The sequence below is a fragment of the Taurulus bubalis genome (genome assembly GCF_910589615.1).
Source record: "Taurulus bubalis genome assembly, chromosome: 17".
NCBI classification, from domain to species: Eukaryota; Metazoa; Chordata; class Actinopteri; order Perciformes; family Cottidae; genus Taurulus; species Taurulus bubalis.
In genome coordinates, this window is record NC_136605.1 from 8,187,182 (window position 1) to 8,208,045 (window position 20,864).

At 42.0% G+C, this 20,864-nt stretch overlaps 1 protein-coding gene across 1 annotated transcript in view; it reads left to right on the forward strand.

The window, feature by feature from the left end:
- Positions 1-20,864, forward strand: part of LOC306749665 (myocardin-related transcription factor A-like) — a gene marked incomplete at its 5' end in the record, with an annotated part of 31,858 nt that overhangs the window by 783 nt on the left and 10,211 nt on the right. Inside the window, 3 exon segments of the mRNA XM_079232980.1 lie at positions 12,790-12,855; positions 19,889-19,944; positions 20,754-20,863. Of these exon segments, the coding sequence (XP_079089106.1) occupies positions 12,790-12,855; positions 19,889-19,944; positions 20,754-20,863 (232 nt within the window).

Consider the following 20,864-nt stretch of genomic DNA (forward strand, 5'->3'; position numbering starts at 1 on the left):
CGTTTCCACCTGGTATTAAAGGGGCCTTATGGAGTTTGTTTTTAGTGTGTAAAAAAAAAAAGAAGACAAAAACAATGCACATGCATTCATATGTACTTTTTATTGGTGTGCAATAGCTATCACTTCTATGACTCGGTTAAGTGAGCAGAAGGAGATGGACTGAGGTGACCTTTCAATTTGTTGGGCGGATTTCTTCTTCTCCAGATAGTTGTCATTGCGGACAGATCTGATCGCATCCTGAGTGCTTAGCATTCAAGTTGTTTTCTCATTTGTGCAGATGTACAGATAGAGCTGCACAATTATGGGCAAAATGGTGAATGTCTTTCGTTGTTATTTGATGGAAGCGCTTGATCTGATAGGTGGCAGCGTTTTCTAGGAGCAGTATACACACATTTATATTTTTAAATCTCACACACACACACACACACAGATGAGCGATTGCACGTTAACGACGAGTGTAAATAGGGTCCAATTGAACCCACCGCCTCTCTCTTCCTGGAATCTTAGCCACACCCCCAGAGTGTGTCCTGCCAAAATGACTTGCAACCAACCTGCTCCATAGTATTTTTAATCTGCACAATACAGACCGAGCCAATGAGAGCTGACAAGTAAAGTAGTTTAAAAACTCAATCCCTGCTAATCAGCAAATCTAATGGGAGATATTTACTGACTGGCCTTACAAGGCCAGGCAAGTAGTTTAGTAGTATTGGAGCATATTGCTTCGAAAGTGTGTACTATGTACAGTATTTGCACGTTTGCCTGGCATGACAGCTGTAACTCACATAGACATACTGTAGCTACGGTTGCTGTGCTTTCTTTTCACAGTTGAATTTGTCGACCTCTCCAGCTGGAGGCTTTGAGCTGGTGTCTTGTTGTGGGTGCTTGGATTTGACGATGCAGTTATTGCAAAATAATATTGGTATTTTATGTGCAGCGGAGATAAAGATAGCTGATAAAGATTGACTATATTTATATAAATATTTGAATGTATATCTGAAGCATTTCATATTGATCGATTTATTATGGCAAACTGTACCATTATTCTGAAGCGTGTATTTGGAGAGAAATATCTTTCTGTTTGCATAACATCAATGAGCCCATAACAAGATCACTTGGACTGCTTTCATTCTGTCGTGAATCATGTGCGGTCTGGTTTGACTTATTTATTTTAATACAAAATAAAAAGAGAACCCCATGTTAGGCGACTGTAAAAGAGTGATATTTATAGCACTAGTTTCCTCTGCTTTTTCCATTCAGTGGAAGTTTTTTTTTTTTGGGCATTTTTACAGTTTAACAAACAAACAACCTTCAAAAGTAAGAAGGAATATAAGGAATTAACCATGCATCTGGCCAAGTGGGCCATAAAGAAAAAAAACAATTAAAAAAATGTAATGTATTTGCCCCTTCTCAGTCTCAGAAGGAAGGTCATTCTTTCCATCTCGTGGATTTCTTTAATTATTTCAGTCCAGTTTTCTATTGAGGGAGGGTTGGTTTGTAACCAGTTACGAGTGATTGCTTTTTGTGCTGCTACTGTTAATATTTTTAGGAGGTACCTGTCATTTCCTGTTATTTCTTCTGGTAGATCACCCTAATAAAGTGATTTGCATGTAAATTGTATCTGTTGCCACAGAATATGTTGCATCATTGTCCAAGTGCTCTCCCAGATGTATTTTAGGGCAGCTCCAGAAGATATGATGGCGGTTCGCTGTCCCTTCCCCACAATTTCTCCAGCATGTGTATGGTTTGTTGTAGTTAAGTAACATTTCATTTTGGGGGTAATAAAGAAACGAACAAGGTTCTTCCAGCTGAATTCACGCCAGTACATAGAACAGGAAGTCGAGAACACGGTTTCACACATATTCTTCCATTGCTGACTGGATATTTCATCTTCAAGTTCTTTCTCCCATCTCTCCTTGATATATGTTGTGGTGGCTCCTCTGCTCTTTGTAATTCCCTGGTAAACCTTTGAAATGACTGATTTAGAGCTACTCGTGTATGTCTGTACTGCTAATTGTATTATTTCATTATGTTCTATAGTTACTTCTAGTTTCCGGATTTCTTAAAAAAAAATAATGCCGTAATTGTAAATATCTGAAAAAATCCAACTTTTCCAAATTGAATTTTTCCTTCAGTGCCTGAAAACTTTGCAATGTGTTTTTCTCCATTATTGTGCAGAAAGCTGTAATACCTTGTTTTGTCCAATACCTGAATCTAGAATCTATATTATTTGGCCTAAATTCTGTATCATATTCAAGCCATCTGAGTTTTCTTAAATGATTCCACAAATTGAATTGCTTTATAACTTCAAACCAGGTATGGAGGGTAAATGAGACAATGGGGTTCAGTTGGTCACGATACGTTAGCATAAGTTTGCGGTCTGCGATCATTGCTTGTACTGGGATACCTATTGCCTTTACTTGGGCAGAATAGAAATAGTCTTTAAGGTTAGGAAGGGACATACCACCTCTCTCCTTACTGATAATTAACGTGCTATATTTAACCCGTGGTTTCCTTCCGTTCCAAATAAATCTTGAGATCTGTCTGTCCCAATCCTGGAATTGTCTGGCTGGGATTTTAATTGGTAGCGACATAAATAAATACAGTAATCTAGGTAAAATGGACATCTTTATAATATCAATTATTGCACTTAAATTCAATAGGGGTGTTGACCAGTTATTTAGATCTTCTTTAATTTTTGTGTTTAAAATGTCATAGTTTTTTTTATACAAGTCACAAGTACTGTGGGTTAACCAAATGCCAAGGTATTTGATTGCCTTCTGAGACCAGTTAATGGGTATCCTTTGCTTTATAAGGGGTAGTGAGTTGTAATTAAATGGCAATATTTGATTTTTTTGCACATTTAGCTTGTATCCTGAATATGTACCAAATATGTCTAGGAGATCTAAGAGGTTAGGGAGGCAGACATCTGGATCACGGATATATAAAAGCACGTCATCGGCATATAGCGCTATTTTATGTTCCTTATTATCTATCAGAATTCCTTTTATATCGCAGCGTTCTCTTATTACTTGTGCCAGGGGTTCCATGTAAAGTGCAAAAAGGGTTGGGGAGAGGGGGCACCCCTGACGGGTGGATCTTTCCAATTTTATTCGGTCAGTAAGACGTCCATTTATTTTTATTCTTGCTGTCGGGGCCGAATATAGGGCTTTAATACTGTTAATTGACTTTTCAGCAAAACCAAATCGTTCTAGAACTAAAAACAAATATTCCCAGCACACACAGTCAAAAGCTTTTTAAGCATCTGGACTGACCAATACAGCCTTTGATTTGGATTTCCCGATGTTTTCTATAATATGGAGAGAGCGTCTAATATTATCTTGGGTTTGTCGTCCCTGCACAAAACTGGTTTGGTCGCTGTCAATTAAATCAGGGATGAAGGTTTCCAATCTCCTAGACATGATGGATGCATACAGTTTGTAGTCCTGATTTAAAATTGAAATCGGTTTGTATGAACTGCATAAAATTTTATTCTTGCCCTCCTTTGGGATGACAGAAATTATAGCTTCACTCGAAGAAGGTGGAGTTGACATTTTTTCAAGTGTCCAATTAAAGGAGTTCATAAGTACTGGAGTCAGCTCTTCCTTAAAGATCTTAAACCATTCAGCTGGAAAACCGTCACTTCCTGGTGTCTTATTGTTTTTTAATTTACTCACTGCATTCTCCAATTCTTTTTGGGTGATCTGTCGAGTCAAGTTGTCCTTCTGGTGTTTTCCAATTGAGGGCAGGGCTATAGATTTTAGGAATTATTCTATATTCTCTTTAGTTTCCAGTTTTGGTTGAGAGTACAGGGTTTTGTAATATGTTTGGAATGCAGTGTCGATCTCATCCAAGTTATTACTTATTTGTCCTGATTCCGGGTTAAGTATTTTCAGTATTTTCTTAGCTAGTAATTTTGTAGCTTTCGGACCTATTTCGTAATATGTTTGTTTTAAGAGCTCGTATTTTTTCTCTGTTTCTTCTTTATAAATGTCCAAGATCAGATTTTTAATTACCTTAACTTTGGTCAACATTTGAGTGTCCCGAGTCTCGGCATGTTGTTTCAGTGGAAGTTCTTATGCACGAGCATTTGACCAATTAAAGTAAACTCTGGAGCAGAAATAAATATGTAATCTACGCAGAGATATCCGGATAAATCACAATAAAAAGACAAAGGACATGGTGTCTTAAGTGTAAACCCTTTTCCACTGAATGGATGAAGGAAACAAATCTCATTTTTCCCTCTCTTTCTTTTCCTCAGAAGGACACAGAATGGGTTCTGTTTTTGTTTTTGTCTTTCAGAAGTGCAATCTGAATACATCTGTTCCAGTGAGTAAACAGCTGACCTAGTAATCTGATACCTGTGGTGGAGCCCTCTATCTTAAAGTGTGTGCATGTCTCCACCTTCTGGCCAATACAAGTACTACAACCAGCGTTGCTCTTTGTAAGACAAACTAATATGAACCCATGGTTCCTAAACTGAACACCATCTGGACCCAAGTTTTGTTTTTATGCTCCTTCATATCCTGTGAAGCAGCCCTGAATAACCTGTGTGTGTGGTGTGTGTGTGTGTGTGTGTGTGTGTGTGCAACCCTAGCCTCGTGCTGCACGGTTGAAGAAGTTCTAGATTTAGCGGTGAGGCCAGCTGGTGCTGCTATTTAAACCAGTTGGAGAGAGTACAGAGGTTAAGAGCAAAGCGAGATGTAATATCAGAGCAGGGTTGGTTGAAGTGACAAACGGGATTGGTGTAATGGGGAATCTGTGGAGGCAGGAGTACTCCGGAGGAACCAAATAGAATAAAAGGTCAAAGGAAGAATTCATATGTGGGTTTGAGGACGCTCTGTGTGCATGCAGCGACTTAAAGGAGCAGTGTGTAGGATTTATTAATGTAATATTCATAACTATGTTCCAATCAATGTGTAATGACCTGAAACTGGATGCAATCTGCAACCTCACCACTAGATGTCACTGAATCCTGTTGAAGGAAAACTACTGCGTAAACTGGGGGTTTGGACCCGAGGGGCAATTTCATGGCCCCAGAACACAATAAATGATGCTTCATCCAGAAAGAAATTGAATGCAATATTCATCCTGCAAGAAAAGTGAGAAGAGTTTGACTGACACGTGGATCAATAGTTAATAACTACATTTTCATTTTGAGGTTTGAACAACTCATTTAAAGTGGATAGTAGGGAATAGAGTGTGTTGGAAACTGGGTATGACTGAGTCAGCAGCTTTATATGGACGCTGTATAAAACCTTAACAGAGGGAATAAATAATATGTGGATATATGAGATTGCAAATAACTTTCTTAGGACATAAAATAGCGTGAGCAGCAATCTGGTGAGTGCATTACAGTAACATGTAAAACAACACCAGGGGGAGGAGCAGTTAATTTGACACTTGTTTACAGCTTTGTCTTGTTTTAGGAAAGGCACAGGGGAAGAAACCCAAGATGAGGCCGATATGTTGCAATAAATACCTGTGGAGAATGTGAAAATAACGCTTATAGCCATAGTTAAGTTCTAAAAGATTTAAATAAATAATAATAATAACAAATACACTGCATCCAGCTCCCATTGAGCATGAGCCTGATCTCTTGAAGCTGCTCTAACTATTCCTCCGTGTTCTCAGAGTCTTTCTTTCATTTCCCGTATTCCCGAGCGGGGCACCGTTGGGGCTCTCTCTGAAGTATTGAGTCAGGTTTTTAATGAACACACTACACTCACTGACACATTCGCTGACGGCAGCTACTTTTGGCAATGACCATTGACCTCTAGTCTCATCATTTCCTCTCAGTGACATACCAGGGAATGATTTTAATAGATCCATGGACTCCCTCTCCAGAGATGACAGCGAGACACTGATGAACGCGTGGCCAGAACCTCTGTGGGTTAAAGAGGTCGAGCCCAGGGGTCACGCAGGAAATACGTCTGGATATAAACTGTATTTTTTTACATCTGGTTTGCACAGGGTTCATTGAGGGCTTTGTAGACATCTGACATGGCAACCACTTTGGTTTCTCTGGAGCCACCAGAGCTTCACATTTGCAGTTTTGACTTGGAGGGATTGATTTGAACATTTCATTTATTTGAACAGTTTCATTTTCATGCCTCGGTGACAGGAAGCATTGTGTTTCTGGGTCCGTACTATTCTGGTGAACACAATGTCTCAGGCTTTTTTTTAGCAACCAGAAGTGACATGAGAGGGTGGAGCTAAGCACAACCGAACACTGATTAGGACATTTTTAGGTGGTTGGAATTAACTCTCATGACTCAAAAACATACTGTGAAGGGGTTAAAGTTCTAAGATGAAAACACAGACAACTCCCAGACCGACCTGCCAATCAAAAGGGAGCCACGCCCTAAAGCACCCTCTATGGTCTATTTCAGTGTTTTTCAACGTTTTTTGAGCCGCGGCACATTTTCTACAACAAAAAAATCCTGCGGCACACTCTCAACCAAAAAAGTTACAAAATGTCACATTGTAGCATAATACAGTATATATGGTAGGTAATTATTGCGCTACCTATTGGCATGGAAGAGTATCGAATTACTCAGCCAGCCACTATATTGCAGGCTCAGACGAAGGAAAAATTATTTGCGCAAACTAAATAATATATTTTGGGACCGATTAAGGGAAATTGGACATTTTACCACGGTACACATGACGATCTCAGGTCTATTTGACTCTAGATGAGACCATAATTTACAAAAAATGCATCATGCTGTATTAAGAAGACTTAAAACCAGACCATAAACTCATGTTTACAATGTTTACTGAGGTAATACATCAAGTGAGAAGTAGTCATCTCCTCATAGACTTCTATGCAATCAGACTCAACGTCGCCCCCTGCTGGCCAATAGATTCCTCATAGGTTGCCACCTGTATAGCAGTTGTAGAGATATTCAATTACTTCTACCGATAATAGCAAAATACCTCCTTCACCTCCACAGGACCTCAGCATCCCTTCCTCTCCAAACCGCTACTTTGAGATTAATATCAGAGAGAGAGAGAGAGAGAGAGAGAGATTTTTACAGTCCACTCGGAGCCCCGAGCATTTTGTTGGCTGTTATCTCAGCATTTCTGCGAGCGCACTCTTTACGGGCACTGAGTCAGATGCAAACAAATCTTTAGAATACTCTTAATGCTCCATAAATTATACAGATATATTAGTCAGAGTTGAACGCATTGTTACACACACACACACACGCATGTAGATCCACTCTTCCTGAGAGCGCACACACACACACACACACACACACACAGAGCAAAGCGGGATAATCCCCGCCCGTGTTTTTTGCTTGGGCCCTTATCTGAAGTAATGGCGGCTCAGAGCCCTGATTCGTTTCCCCCTCTCTCCTCACACTGAGGACTTCTCTGCCTCGGGACACCACATCTTGCATCTAAACAACCTGTGATGCAGCAGACGCATCATTCTGCATATTTAACGCGCGCACCCATATACACAGACGGGCCTTTTATGCCTGCAATCATTTCTTTGTTTTTTTCAGGCACTGCCGCCTCCATCTAATTTGTTTCATCAACATAATGTGAACATGACAGGCACCGGCGGTTCATTGAATTGCAAATTGACAGATGAGACGGGAGCGCTTCGTTATTTTTTTATTTTTTCCATCTTGAACGGGGCTCCCCTCTCACCTTTTTGATGTCATGCCACATTATCTGATGTCACCGGGGACAGAGCTTTAATAATGGTGATGAATGAAACTGTCAGTGGACGGGAACAGGTGTTTTATACTGACAAGCAGGCGGGGAGAGGGGACGCTGAAAGGGAGCGATGCAGGCAGGCAGGTTGCACACTTTATTGACCCGCTGAAGGAGAACACATCAGCTGGTAGTGCGGCTGTGGATGCAGATATACATTTAGTTAGTAGCTGGCTTCAAAGAAATGGCTTAAATGATTTTCTTGCACAATTTCATGTCTTCCTAGAAAGCAATGGACGAGAGAAAGTTATATCTGATAGGGATGGGCGATATTAGATTGGCCAATTTAGAAATTAAGATAATTTTGTGGGACAAATAATGAAGCTGCTGCCGCGCTACTGACTTTGGCTACTTTGCCTGTTGACCCCCTATGCTCTAGTCTAGTGTGTGTGTGTGTAATGATTTTTTGCCTGCATGCACGATGCAAGAGAGGTGCTACACAGGTGCATATCATCGACACCGCACTGAGCTCAGATCAGAAGTGCTAAGTGAGAGGAATTTGGCGAGGAGGGACGGGGGCCCCGCTCGAAACATGTGTGTATTTGTGTGTGCGTGCGTGTGCGCCTGTTTGTGTCCGTCAGCGACTGAATGACTGAGTACAGCAGCAGCTGGGACCGACTGCTGGATCACGGATTCATCGACATTTGACACACACGTCTTACTCAGTCCTGTAGCTGCAGCAAACACAGCAGAAGCTCCTCTAAAGCTGTGCAGTAGCTCTCATGCAGTAGCTTAGTGTTTGTATATATTTATATATATATAACATTGCTTTTTTTATTTAATCAACTCAATACATTTCAGGAGGATTTTGTTGTAGAGGACACTAACCGAGCTCAATCAAGGAGCTTTTTTCAAAACAGTTTTGATGAGGAGGAGAAATCCCTTTTTGATCTGTGATTTCAGAAACTTTGCACAACCCTTCTTTTCATAGTATGTTACTTGGCTTTGAAGAATATTCCTTCATAGCAACTTTACAATCGTCAAGAGGATTTACATTGTTCAGTTTTGTGGATGTACAGACCGGTTACAGCGGCATAAATCCAACACCTGGATTCAACCGCAATCCCACTTCCTGCTTCTTGCTTTCTCCGCGCCCGAGTGTGATTCAGAGTAACTCTACGGTTTGATCGCCATGCTGGAGCACATGCCCGCTGTCCGCATCGACCCGGCCCCTCTCAGGCCTCCGCCAATCAGCAGGGACATGGACGAGAGAGCCCTGCGGTTTGAGTTGGAGCGCCAGGCCTGTCAGAGTCTCAGACAAGGTGGGATACCTGTTGTGTGTCGTGCTTTCATAAAGGCAAACCAACACACGTGATGCTTTGATGGTGTGCGTAGCCTGATGGGGGGGAATGCTTTGACTGTAGCGGCACTTCAGTGCAGTAAATTCGCCAAAATGTCAACGAGGGCGATATTAGCTGGTTACTGTCAACGTATAAAACGGAACGTTGCATCAGCGTATCGGCCTTCCTCTGAGCGTCATGCAGGTTTATTTTCTGGGGTCAGGTGTTAAGTGGATCAAATACTCTACAAGCGTCTGGGTTACAGTTGGGGCTCGGCCAGCCCGGGCACAGCAAACTTTGCCTCGAGCGCATGAACCCAGCAACCTGTTGACTGTAGAGCGCCGTGGGCCTCGGACCAAAGCTGCTGGACGGAGAGCAGTTTGGACCCATTTAGGAAAGGACGCACTCCAAGAGACCGCCGGGGACGTCTAAAGTGTAATGATGGATAGAGCCAACCCCTAAAAATACCATTTGAGGTTATTATTATTATTATTATTATTATTATTATTATTATAGACATCATAGTGAAACGGGTGCATGTTAAACAGGATTCTGATTGAGTGGGGTTTCCTGTGGACTCTGGCAAGGCAGGTTTTTAAACACACGGGCGCCATTACAATTAGTGGGAATAATGAGATAAATTGACAGAAGTTCAACCAAGCAAAGCCAAGACTTATTCCCACCACGAGTGACCACGCTCCTCTTCCTGTGTCTCTTCCTGTGTGTTTGTTGGCAATTGACAGTACAGTCCTTTTTAATTCAGCTGACCGCACGGAGAGATTGAGTTCCAAGCAGTTACAACATGGACACAAATAGAAAACTGAGTCAGAGGGCGCCAGTGGAGGACCACAGGTTGGAGATAAAAACAGAGGGTACAAAGAACAGGAAGTGCTGTGCCGAGAGGTATGAAGGCGAGTTGACAGAAACACAACCGCTCCAGTACAGAAACATGTAGATAAGGAAGCACATTTAATAGCACTCAATCATGATTTTAATAATTGGACAAATTACAGACAACAAATCCACAAGGGTCAGAATAAATGTGCTTACAATTTGAAGCAGTGTTTTGAAAGGTGACACCGATGGTTGTAATAGTCCGCAAGTTTCTCATGATGAGACTTTCGGGAAAAGCGGCTGCAGTTTGGCCAGAGATCATTTGGAGAAACCCCGGCTCAACTTTCTTTGAAATCTCACGTTCGGCATTCGGGTATTAATTGTAAATTTGAATTCCGAGTTGCCGGTAAGTTCTTCTTTCACAAGGTGTTTACGCTGCTCGGTTGGCTCCCCGTGCGAGGCCCTCATGGGGGATTATTAGAATCGATCTTGTCTGCATTAGACTGTTGTCGAGTGAGGGTGCACTCGCCGTTATGCGGTGGCATTTCAGCAATGAGCACAGTTTCCTAGAATAGATCCTGTATCAGCACATCACATCACTTGCCTGTCACCTCCTGGCACAAATCATCTGCCTCAAAAACATGTGTTTTGTGTGTTTGTGTGTGTGTGTTTGTGCGTGCGTGCATGGGTTTGTTTCCGGAATGCGAGTGTATGTTCATGCTACACCACCAGTAAGATGAGGTTTTAAGATGTGTGTATATTTCTGCACATTTAATGTGCGTGCTTGCGTATGCTTGCACACGTTTTGCATGCCTGTAACGAGTGTGCGTTTTAGTGCGTCTCGTTAGTCTGGCCTTGTTTTTGCCTCCAGGAAGCAGTTAAATATTTACCGCTGCCGAGGTGAGAAGCCATCCCATCCCGCGTCGGCCTCGTGCTCGTCACAGAAATTAAACGGAGGAGGAATGTTTTCATTCTTCATCTCCTCAGGCAACCGTAGGACACACTGATTGTGTGCAGATTCTCCATGCAATAAGACCCAGTGGCACAGCCTATACTTTCCATATTGAGCCTATACTTTCCATGTTACCAAACAGAACTTTTGTGGAACAAGAGGCACATATGCATGAGAAAGATGAGCGCTTTCGTCGCAGGTGAGATTTAAAGGGGATTAATGACGGAGCAGGCCAACAGAAAGGAAGGAAGTCATGATTTGATGTATTGGGGTCAATGTCTCTTTGTGTAGAGATGGAAAGAGCAATAAACACCAAACACAGTGCTGCATTTAGCAGCTTAGGGGCCAGACGTTTCCCTCGGGAGTCGGTGGAGACCAAAACGGAGCTAAAAGGGGAGTGAATGTTGGACTTCCATCAGCAGGTGGCCAGAAACAAGACTCTAAATTAGAACTAATGTTGCTCCCAAGTGGCCAAAAAGGAGTTTAGAACAGCACATTGTACCACATGGAGGCAATGCTTTAATTATATTTAATATATTATTGGTACTATGTATATGCTGTCTTATAAAAGTGTCCTCTGAGTTGTACTTGAATAAAGTTCTTACAGCAGTTTGGTGAGTAATTTCTAAATGTTCTCAGGCACTTTTCTGGCCCGCTATCCACCTCTTTAGATGCGTTTTCTGTACAAATCATGTGCAACATTAGTTTGCTGGTTTTCTGAACTTAACCTGATTGCTGATCAAGTTCCCCCGTGTTGTAGGAACGCTGTCCCGAGGAAAGTTGAGCTACAGTTTGGGGCGATTGGCTTCCGCCCAGAAGTGGCAGCAGTAAATTTGGACTTTATGGATTTGTCCTTTCCCATCAGCTCTGCTCCGGCAGAATGACGCAGCAGCGGGGGTTTTGTGTATAGGAGAGAATGCTACACGCAAAGTGTGCATGTTTAGAAAATTAGGATCTGGTGTGTAATTGCATTAAATTAGCAGCATGCAGTTTACACTGTAGGCAATGTCATGTGTTCAAAGTAGGATCTTATTACTGGTCGTTGCCTCACGTATCCCACTTTGCAACACCTCAGCCACAGCTCTGCACTGCAAAGGTGTGAGCTAATATCGTAACTGCAGATGGTCAGGGCGTGGAGCTGAAAGAGGCCTCCATCAAAAATGTTTTGAGATGCCATTTTCTTTAAACTTGTAATGCTGATTCCATGACCCAGATATGCAGCAGCTGCTGATCTGCAGAAGATCATTTACTGATGATTTATCTTTCTATTTGGGAAACTGTGCTCGCTATTCTTTTTTTTTACCTGAAAAAAATGCACGGTTTGCTCAAAACATGGTGAGTCAGAACGAGTTTCATCGCTTCTCTGATCGTGTGAATGTGGAGCCATGACCCCAAAATGCAAATGCCACTTAGCTGGAGGAGTCTAAATGATATTCTGTGTCTGAGCCTCCGTGTACACCTGAGTGGAAAGACCGAATCACACATGTCTGGAGAGTAATTTAAAATAATAAACTGGATGAATGAAGTTGCATTAAACGTGTGCATGTGGATCTCCTTCCTTCTATCGGTCTTGGTCACACGGTCTTCTGTGCCGATGAGCTGTGACACATGCAGCAGTGAGGTGTGCACGCTGCTATTTAATCAACTACTTGAAACAGGAAACTGCGCCGTGGTTTCTTAGTGTGTTCATGTTGCGTGTTTCCTTTCCCCCTGTAGTGTGTAACCTTTTGGTCTTCTTCTCACAGACGACCACAGATAACTAATTCTGCTCATCAGCAGCTAACCGGGGAGATAAAAACCTCTGTGGCGAGCCTTCCATGTCACAATTATTAGTGTATTCACAGACAGAAAGCCTTCTTTGATGTTTTTCTGTACTTGCACCTACATTGTGAGTAATGTTGCTACCTTTGTGGCTTTCTGTGGGAGCCGCGTTTTCTACTCTTTCTGCACCGACTGACTTGTGTTTCTTCTGCTTCTTGTCTCCGTCTCGCCGTTCAGTTCTCCAGCTGAAGCTGCAGCAGAGAAGGTCCAGGGAGGAGTTGGTCAGCCAGGGGATCATGCCACGTAAGTAAAGGAAGGCAACGTGTTTGAGAGAACAATGTGCTGAAAAAGTAATTGTTTCCATTTTTGAGTAGATTCAGACTATTATTTGTTCACAAAGTCGGCTTTTTATGTGATTATTTAACGCATTGCCGATGCATCCTTTTTAAAATCACTTTTTAACGAGTAACCATTCATTGATTGGTCGTGTACAATGTTCTCAATCAGTGTTTTCAATGCTGATTATTTTGGTGATTGTCGGTTTGATAAATCATTTTGTTGATAAAATGTCACTAATTGGTAACTTCCTACCGTTGATGCATTCAAATAGCTTGTTTCTTCCAACCAACAGTCCAATCCCTGAGGCTATCCAACTTATACTAATAAAAAAAGCAAACCATCAAATACTCACATTTAAGAATTGTGAGCAACGTTTTTGCCGAAAGAAATGACAAAATAATCAGGCAATTATAGCAACTGTTCCAGATACATTTTCTGTTGATACACTCATTAAAATTTTAACTTAACTTAATTGTCCAAAATGGAACTTGTCTTCGTCTCATCATATCAAGAGCAGCAGATGAATATGACAGACACATAAAACAAGTAGCATAGACAACAAATGTTGCAACAAAAACCCTGAAACACTTACACCATACTAGTTTCAAACATAACAAAAATATTGACAATATTCTGCAGAGTTGTGGCTCCGTTTTCTAAGTTCAACCAATTATTTCTAGTTTCAGCCTCATTATTTAGATACACATAGCCAGGTAGACTACATTTTTAGAAGCTTTTCTCAGTATAATGCAATACAATTCTCCAAAATGACAATGTGTCACATCACTACAAACAGTTTCAACACAACTGAAAATGTTGCTGGTCTGTAGTTACACTGCGTTTGTTTCAGCCAGGTGTTCCTATCATAACTATCAACTGAGTGTCCATTTCATGCCGCGTCGCTTCAGCGTTCAACTCATTACTCGCCACACGGCAGTTCTCTGAAGTGATTTGGATTGTGGTCAGGACGGTGCTACCGGCTGCCAACAGACGGCAGTTTCAGTCTTCAAAGAAAGGTGAACCAAGGCCGCTCTTCAAGCGTCATCAACGACATCCGTTTACCGCTCTCTATCTGATTGAGAGATTTCCCCTGTACGCCATCAAACTCCAAATATTTGGGCGCTTTTGACTGTTGGTGCTGATTATATGCCGCTGGTTTGTCTTTAACATCTATTGAATAGAAAATGCAGTGTTAAGAATGCTGCCGTTATCGTCACATAGAAGAAGACCCCGTTCCTATATTAATATTAATTCCTATATTAATAATTATTAGGAAGAAAATGCTTCTGCAGTGTTAAGAATGCTGCTGTTATCGTCACATAAAAGAAGACCCCGTTCCTATATTAATAATTATTAGGAACATGCATGTCAGTTTGAGAGAATAACCTAAGTGGCCTGCCTATTATAAATCCCATTTAGTTTCAAGCACACTAGTACACTAAGCAGACTTTTTTTTTTCAAAAATACATAAAATATTCATCTTCCGACTCATCGTAGTCTCACAAGTTTTCCCAAAGGAAGTGCGTCTGCGAGTATTCTCTATTTTTGTGCATCCACCTTGCTGCTGCAGGAATATATTCTGTCCTTGTTCTCACACACACACACACACACACACACACACACACACACACACACACACACACACCTTGCCCATTTACTATATAGAGCCGACAATACAATAAGCAGTTCTTATCTTTGCGGACAGACGGCATTAATAACGAGCAGTCTGGTGGGGAGCTACTTTAAAATGAAAAAGATGCCAGTAGAAATTCGCCATTGTTACCAATGAGGGGACAAACGGTGCCGTTGAGTTTCTTAATTGTCTGCGAGTAATGAGCATAAACTGTACATGCGGGTGTTAGAGAGAGAGAGAGAGAGAGAGAGAGAGAGAGAGAGACAGGCAGACAGTCTAGCTGTGATCAGGCCAAGTGTGACCAGAGGAGACGGCTCTTGTCCGTCTCCACTTGTGTTTCTTTGTAGAAAACCGACTGAGACGCAGATCAAAATGTTTTGTTCACATGGCTTCATCCAATTAGCCTCTCCACGCTCCTTAACCAAGGGCTCGTTGCTTGATTAGGTGCTTGTTTAGTCTCCTCCAACGCTCAGGGGAATTACGGTACGTCCCAACAAGCCCCGCTGTTAGCGTTAGTAATGTGACCAGAGCGGAGATTCTCACGTGGAGACAGGAGGGCAGTGCGGTTGTGTTGTTCTCGACCGCAGGTCGGGATGCCGCCTGACTACCTTTTTAGAAATGGTGAATGTTCGGCTATGGGTTTTAATGCGGTTAATGTCAGAGTGAGCATATGGCGGAAGAATTAGCCGCTGACATTTAGGCTATACCTTCTCGTGCCACATGACCTTTATCATCATGGTCCCTGTAGTCTCTCATGGACACAGAAGGCGGTTGAAAGAAAGACAATACTTCCTGTAGATCAGTGGCGATGTAGAACCACTGGAGCACAACATCTGCATCGCCGCATTCCCGCTCTGACTCATCTCGTCTTCTTTCCTCAGTTTAAGTCTAAATATAAGATTCCGCTTCGCGAGGCGCACTATATTTGTATAATTACTTCGGATTTTATAATTCTCACGAATCATCATTTGGTCAAATGAGGTTGACAAGGAGGCTCTCGGGAAGTGATAATCCCAGTTCGGCCCGTCACAAAAGATACATACTGCTGTGAATACACAAGTATGTTGGACGATAGTACACTCATTGAGTATGTATTCCATGCAATTTTGGACTTCATTAGACTGCGTTCACACTACAACAAGCATAACAGAGTACGAGTCGGTTTCAGTAGAAGTGAAGCTAATCTATAACGTTTTGTCAACGGAAATAAAGATTTTGTGAGATTTCTCTTTTTTCGTCAACAACATTGCATATTGATATAGCCACAGTTGGTATTCATCATCTCAACTCAGTCACGGGAAAAGAGGACGTTGACGGACATATTTATTAGGGCTGCAACTAACGATTATTTTAATAATCGATTAATCGGTTGATTATTTTTTCGATTTAATCGATGAATCGGATAAAACTTTTTTATCAAAAAAAAACGTTCATTTCCAACCCTTTATTCAAAAACAGAAGTGACAGTGCAAAACATCTTCAGAAAGTGCACAAACAGGTTGCTCCTTGAACATCCCTGAGCTGTTAATTAAAACAATAAAATGGACTAACACTAAAAACATACACATGTATGCTTTACATCTGCCAAATGTGAGCCCTTTTCACTGTAATTGATCCCTCCAGAGGCTGCATTTACATACCCTGCGTTATCAATATGTATGAAATACTGGGACAGAGGGAAGCTGTACTGCTCCATATAGAGCGTCCTCTTCCTTAAACTCTTTCATTCTGGGTCTCTTATGACCACGACGTCACGTTGTTGGCTAAGCCCAACGACGTGATTTGCTTCATTCGACTTTGAGTAAAAAAGAAAAAAACCTGCAGCCAGATCTGCCGATGTGTTGGTTTAAAGTTAACGAGTGACAGCGTGAACTGAACCAGACCGGGGGGTGACGGCATGTTTCATCACGTTACGTTTTTTTACAAGCAAGACTGAACTGTAACGGAACATAACGTAACTTTAACGACAATACACAACCCAAACACGTTAGCTAACGCGATAGCAAGCTGACTAGCTTCCATTAAAAACAAGTTTGAGGAACATGAAGACGCTGATTGGCTAAGACTCGAATCGTCAAAGATCTTCTATTTTTGTGAAGATCACAACCTCGGCTTTTCTCGTGTCTCACTCCAATCTCAGAAACGCTGGCCGGCCAGTTGCTCTGCTCCACTCTTTTTTTTTCTTCTCCGCGACTTATTGCCCGGCGTAATAATCGCGCGACACAACGAATCGATAATGAAATTCGTGGCCAACACTTTTGATAATCGATTTTATCGATTCGTTGTTGCAGCCCTAATATTTATAGTCTTTGGTGATGGAGTTAACACTTTCTCTTGCTCTGGGTCGATGGCCTCACAAATAACCACTTGACCTCTCTAACAATGGCGGCCATTCTCTGTCCTCCTCTCTTTATCAATCACTGTCTCTCCAGTCTGCATTCCACAGTCCCATTAAAGAATAATCTTTTTAAAATGCCTGCTTGGTGCAGAGACAACGTATGTTTCTTCTATCAGCCGTGGTGTGTGTGGTAGGGTGTGTTCATTTGGCTCTGCGCTATAATAAGCCCACAGTATGAAACCCAGCCTAGCATGTTATTTATAAACTTCTCAGATGTGTAAAATATGTTTCTCAGCTAAACCTTAATGCGCAGATGAAGCCTTTTTTTTCTCTTCAAATATCTGTTAGTGAGAGCAATAAAAAGAGCAAAATACTGGATTTACACTTACTGGTGGAGCGCCTACATCTGTGGGCTATTTATGTGATGACGGCAACAAGCTGGACATGTTGAATTTATTTTAGGTACGTGTGTGTGGCTATTAAAGTAATATACAGAGGGGAGTTTCTTGAGCCAGTCGGTTAACACAGAAGAAAAAACAAAGCCCTGGTTGGCAGCGGACTGAACATCGAAACGCAGCCACCGCCAGAGGAAGTGAGGCTGCTCCATGTTCTCAAAGTTTAAAGACCGAGAATGCTGGTTAGCTTTATCAGGGTGGCAAGAAGCCACGATGCAGCCACTCATGCTCATAATGGGGTCTTTTCTCTCTGACCTCACCCCACCACTCTCTATTTCCTCCTCTTCATTTGCCCCTCGGTCTGTTGTTCCATTTTTCTTCCAGCTGCCTCTCTTCATCTATCTTCCTCTCCCCGTCTTCCCTACGCTCGGCTTTCTGACGCTCGGTCTTCTTCCTATCCATTTCGATCTCTTTCATCCCTCCAAGACCTCATTTTGTGCCCATCCATCGTTCCCTCCATCCCACCACTCATTTTCCCCATGTAGCCGACTGACAGACAGGCTCAATCCCCCTTGTGGATGGGGTGAGAGGTCTAAGAGGGTCGATGCCCCCGGGGTGTGCAAGAGTGAGTGTGTACCAGCAGTTTGACAATGCTCAGCCACGTGAACTCAGGCTTGAACGGCTACCAGCAGTCTCTTTAGAGTGTGTGTATGTGTGTGTGTATGTCAGAAAGTATTAGGACAGCAACACATTTTCTGTAGTGTTAGCTCCAGCACATTTGGAGTTGAAATGAACTGAATTGGCCAGTCCCAAATGCACCACTGCTTGGCTATTAACAACTTATTTGTTGACTTGTCTGCATGTTTGAGAGACAAACAAGGCCACACAATTGTCCTTGAGTTGTGGAACTGTGATACAAAAGACTACTATCACACACACTGCCCACCCAATACGGGCGTGGACGCCCCCATTAACCTCTCAGTCATTGGGTTGTTTCAATTCCAGTGTGCCGAGCCGACAGAGAGACAAAACGGGGAAAAAGAACTAAAACTGCGTGTTCATCCTGCATTGTGTTTGTGTTGCACTCTGAGGAAGTTATCTCGCTAACGCTGTCTCACCAGAAAGCTGTGCGCCATCAGAGTAGTTTACAGAGCTGTGGCTCGTGGGCCAGGTGGGCCAGGTGAGTGGTTGTCCTGCAACCACAAGGGTAGCCGGTTCGATCCCTGGTCCCTGTATCTTTGAGCAAGACACTGAACTCCCGGTTGCTCTCCGGGCAGCAAGCTGCTCCTTAATTGTTGATGATGAGTTAAAATGCTGAATCCAATCTCAAGTCTGTAAAATAGGTATTATGACGATTGTAAAAATGTCCCCGCTGCAGGACTAATAAAAGGATTATTATCGAGGTGATTTAGATTCAACTGTTTCAAACCGTCTCATCTTGCATCAGCCGCTGTGTACTGGACCCGTCTTTCGCATTGGTCGTCAACACCTTTTTACATCGCGTTTCAGATAGGCATCTGGGTAAACCCCATTACATCCCCCAAATACAAGATAGTCGGTTGTTGTATGACACTATGAGCCATGCTGGCGTTTCACTGACATGCTGTGACGAAACTCCCCCCCCGGTGATCAGATGGTGATCAGATTGCCTAACGGCGATCTCGACTCACCAAGATTGGAAGATATGATGAAGAAAAAAAACGATCACCAAGCCTACAATCCTAAGAGACAGTATGTGCTTGTAGCCCCAGTTCATTTGTGTGGGCAAAATGTCCAAATCTAGGTTTACACCAACAATTAATTTATGTTTAGTAATAACTTCCTTATTCAACACTGCCTCTCGTCTGTCTTATCTTACAGCCTCCTCCTCTTTCATAGGGGCTTGGTCAACAAATAAACATATGCCAGGTATAAAAGTCTGCAGTGTCATTGAGCAGATCTGAAATGGTGTTAATAAAATGCATGGTTTTTAAATAGCTCAGGCTTTTAAACTGATCCCCATCATGCTCAAGTTGTGTATATTGCTACTCAATAACATGCTTGCATATACAGTATATTCTTCCGTGCAATATAACATTATTCAATAGTTTGAGGTTTAGATTCTTGTTTTAGAAGCAGAATCATAAAGCCTGTACCGCTATGCTGCATTTAACTCAGCATTTTGGTGTCATCACAGCCCTTCAGGCTTTTAGGTGTCTAGCACCACTAATCCCTGGGTTTTTGCATAATCATAGGCTTGCTGCAAGTCTTGCTTGAGTCATTTGGGAATGCTGAACAGATTCCATAAATTTCACTGCTGTAAAGAGACTCGTTGGACTGGAACCTTCAGAATCATCCCATTACACCTCTCCTTTTGCCTGTTAGTGGGACCACTGCCCAGGCCATTATGCATTTTGTTCTGTTATGGAATATAAGAGCAGGCCTTTACTACGCTGGCATGGCACTCAATCTGAGAGACAGGAAAAGCTTTGGCAATATAGCAACAATATCGCTCACCATCAGTTAACCTATTCAGACTGAACTGGAGCTGAACTGGAGAAGCAAAGAGCCATTCATGAATGTACACACTACCATGTTAATGTCCTCCCTCTCTCTCTCCCCCCACCCTCCCTTTTATCTTTATTCTTCAAGCCCTGAAAAGTTCAGCTGTCTTCCTTGAACAGAGACGGAACCTGGAACGAGCTCGGGTGAGTTTGAGTTTGCCATCCCCGACTTGATCAGTGGACTCAAAACTGGCCGGTTTCAAGCCAACATTCAGTCTCCGGGCTTCGTAACATCTGACATCATAACAGCAACTCTTGAATAATAATGTAATACAGAAGGGCTGGAAATGAAAAAATAAGTGCTGAGATGAGGCCATATGTACAGAAGATGAACCCGCTTATTGGATTGTGAAGTGCAGTGTGCAAAAATTAGTGATTCCAACCAGGGGTATGTCTGCATATGCCAGAAAAACATTGTGTATGTGTATATATATGTATATGTGTGTGTGTGTGTGTGTGTGTGTGTGTGTGTGTGTATGTATATATATATATATATATATATATATATATATATATATATATATATATATATATATATATATATATATATATATATATATATATATATATATATATATATATAATGGTTTATCAGGCCGAGTGTTTATCATTACATTTTTATCATTAGTTAAGACAGCTCAAATTAACAGATACAAAGAATTCTTTGAAATTTGGCTGGAAGGAATAGATTAATATAAACAAATGTTGGTGTCAATGATGAGGTACTTTCATCTGACAGGGGAATGGGGGTAAATCTCACTGAAAGACAGTTGGTACCCACTACTCTAAATGGTACATCATGTAACACAGGTTATTATGATTGGAAATCTCGGTTTGAACTTGAGAGGTCCTGGGCCGATGAAATGTTGGTGAGAGAATGAGTTATGGGGAAATTATAAGTCGGTAGTATAAATCCAAAGGTGAGTGATTGTCAACATGTTTTGCTCTGTCAGACTGAGGACTATCTCAAGAGGAAGATCAAGGCTCGACCGGAGCGATCTGAACTGATCAGGATGCACATCCTGGAGGGTAAGTGCCACATAGAGCCTCCTCTCTGTCAAATA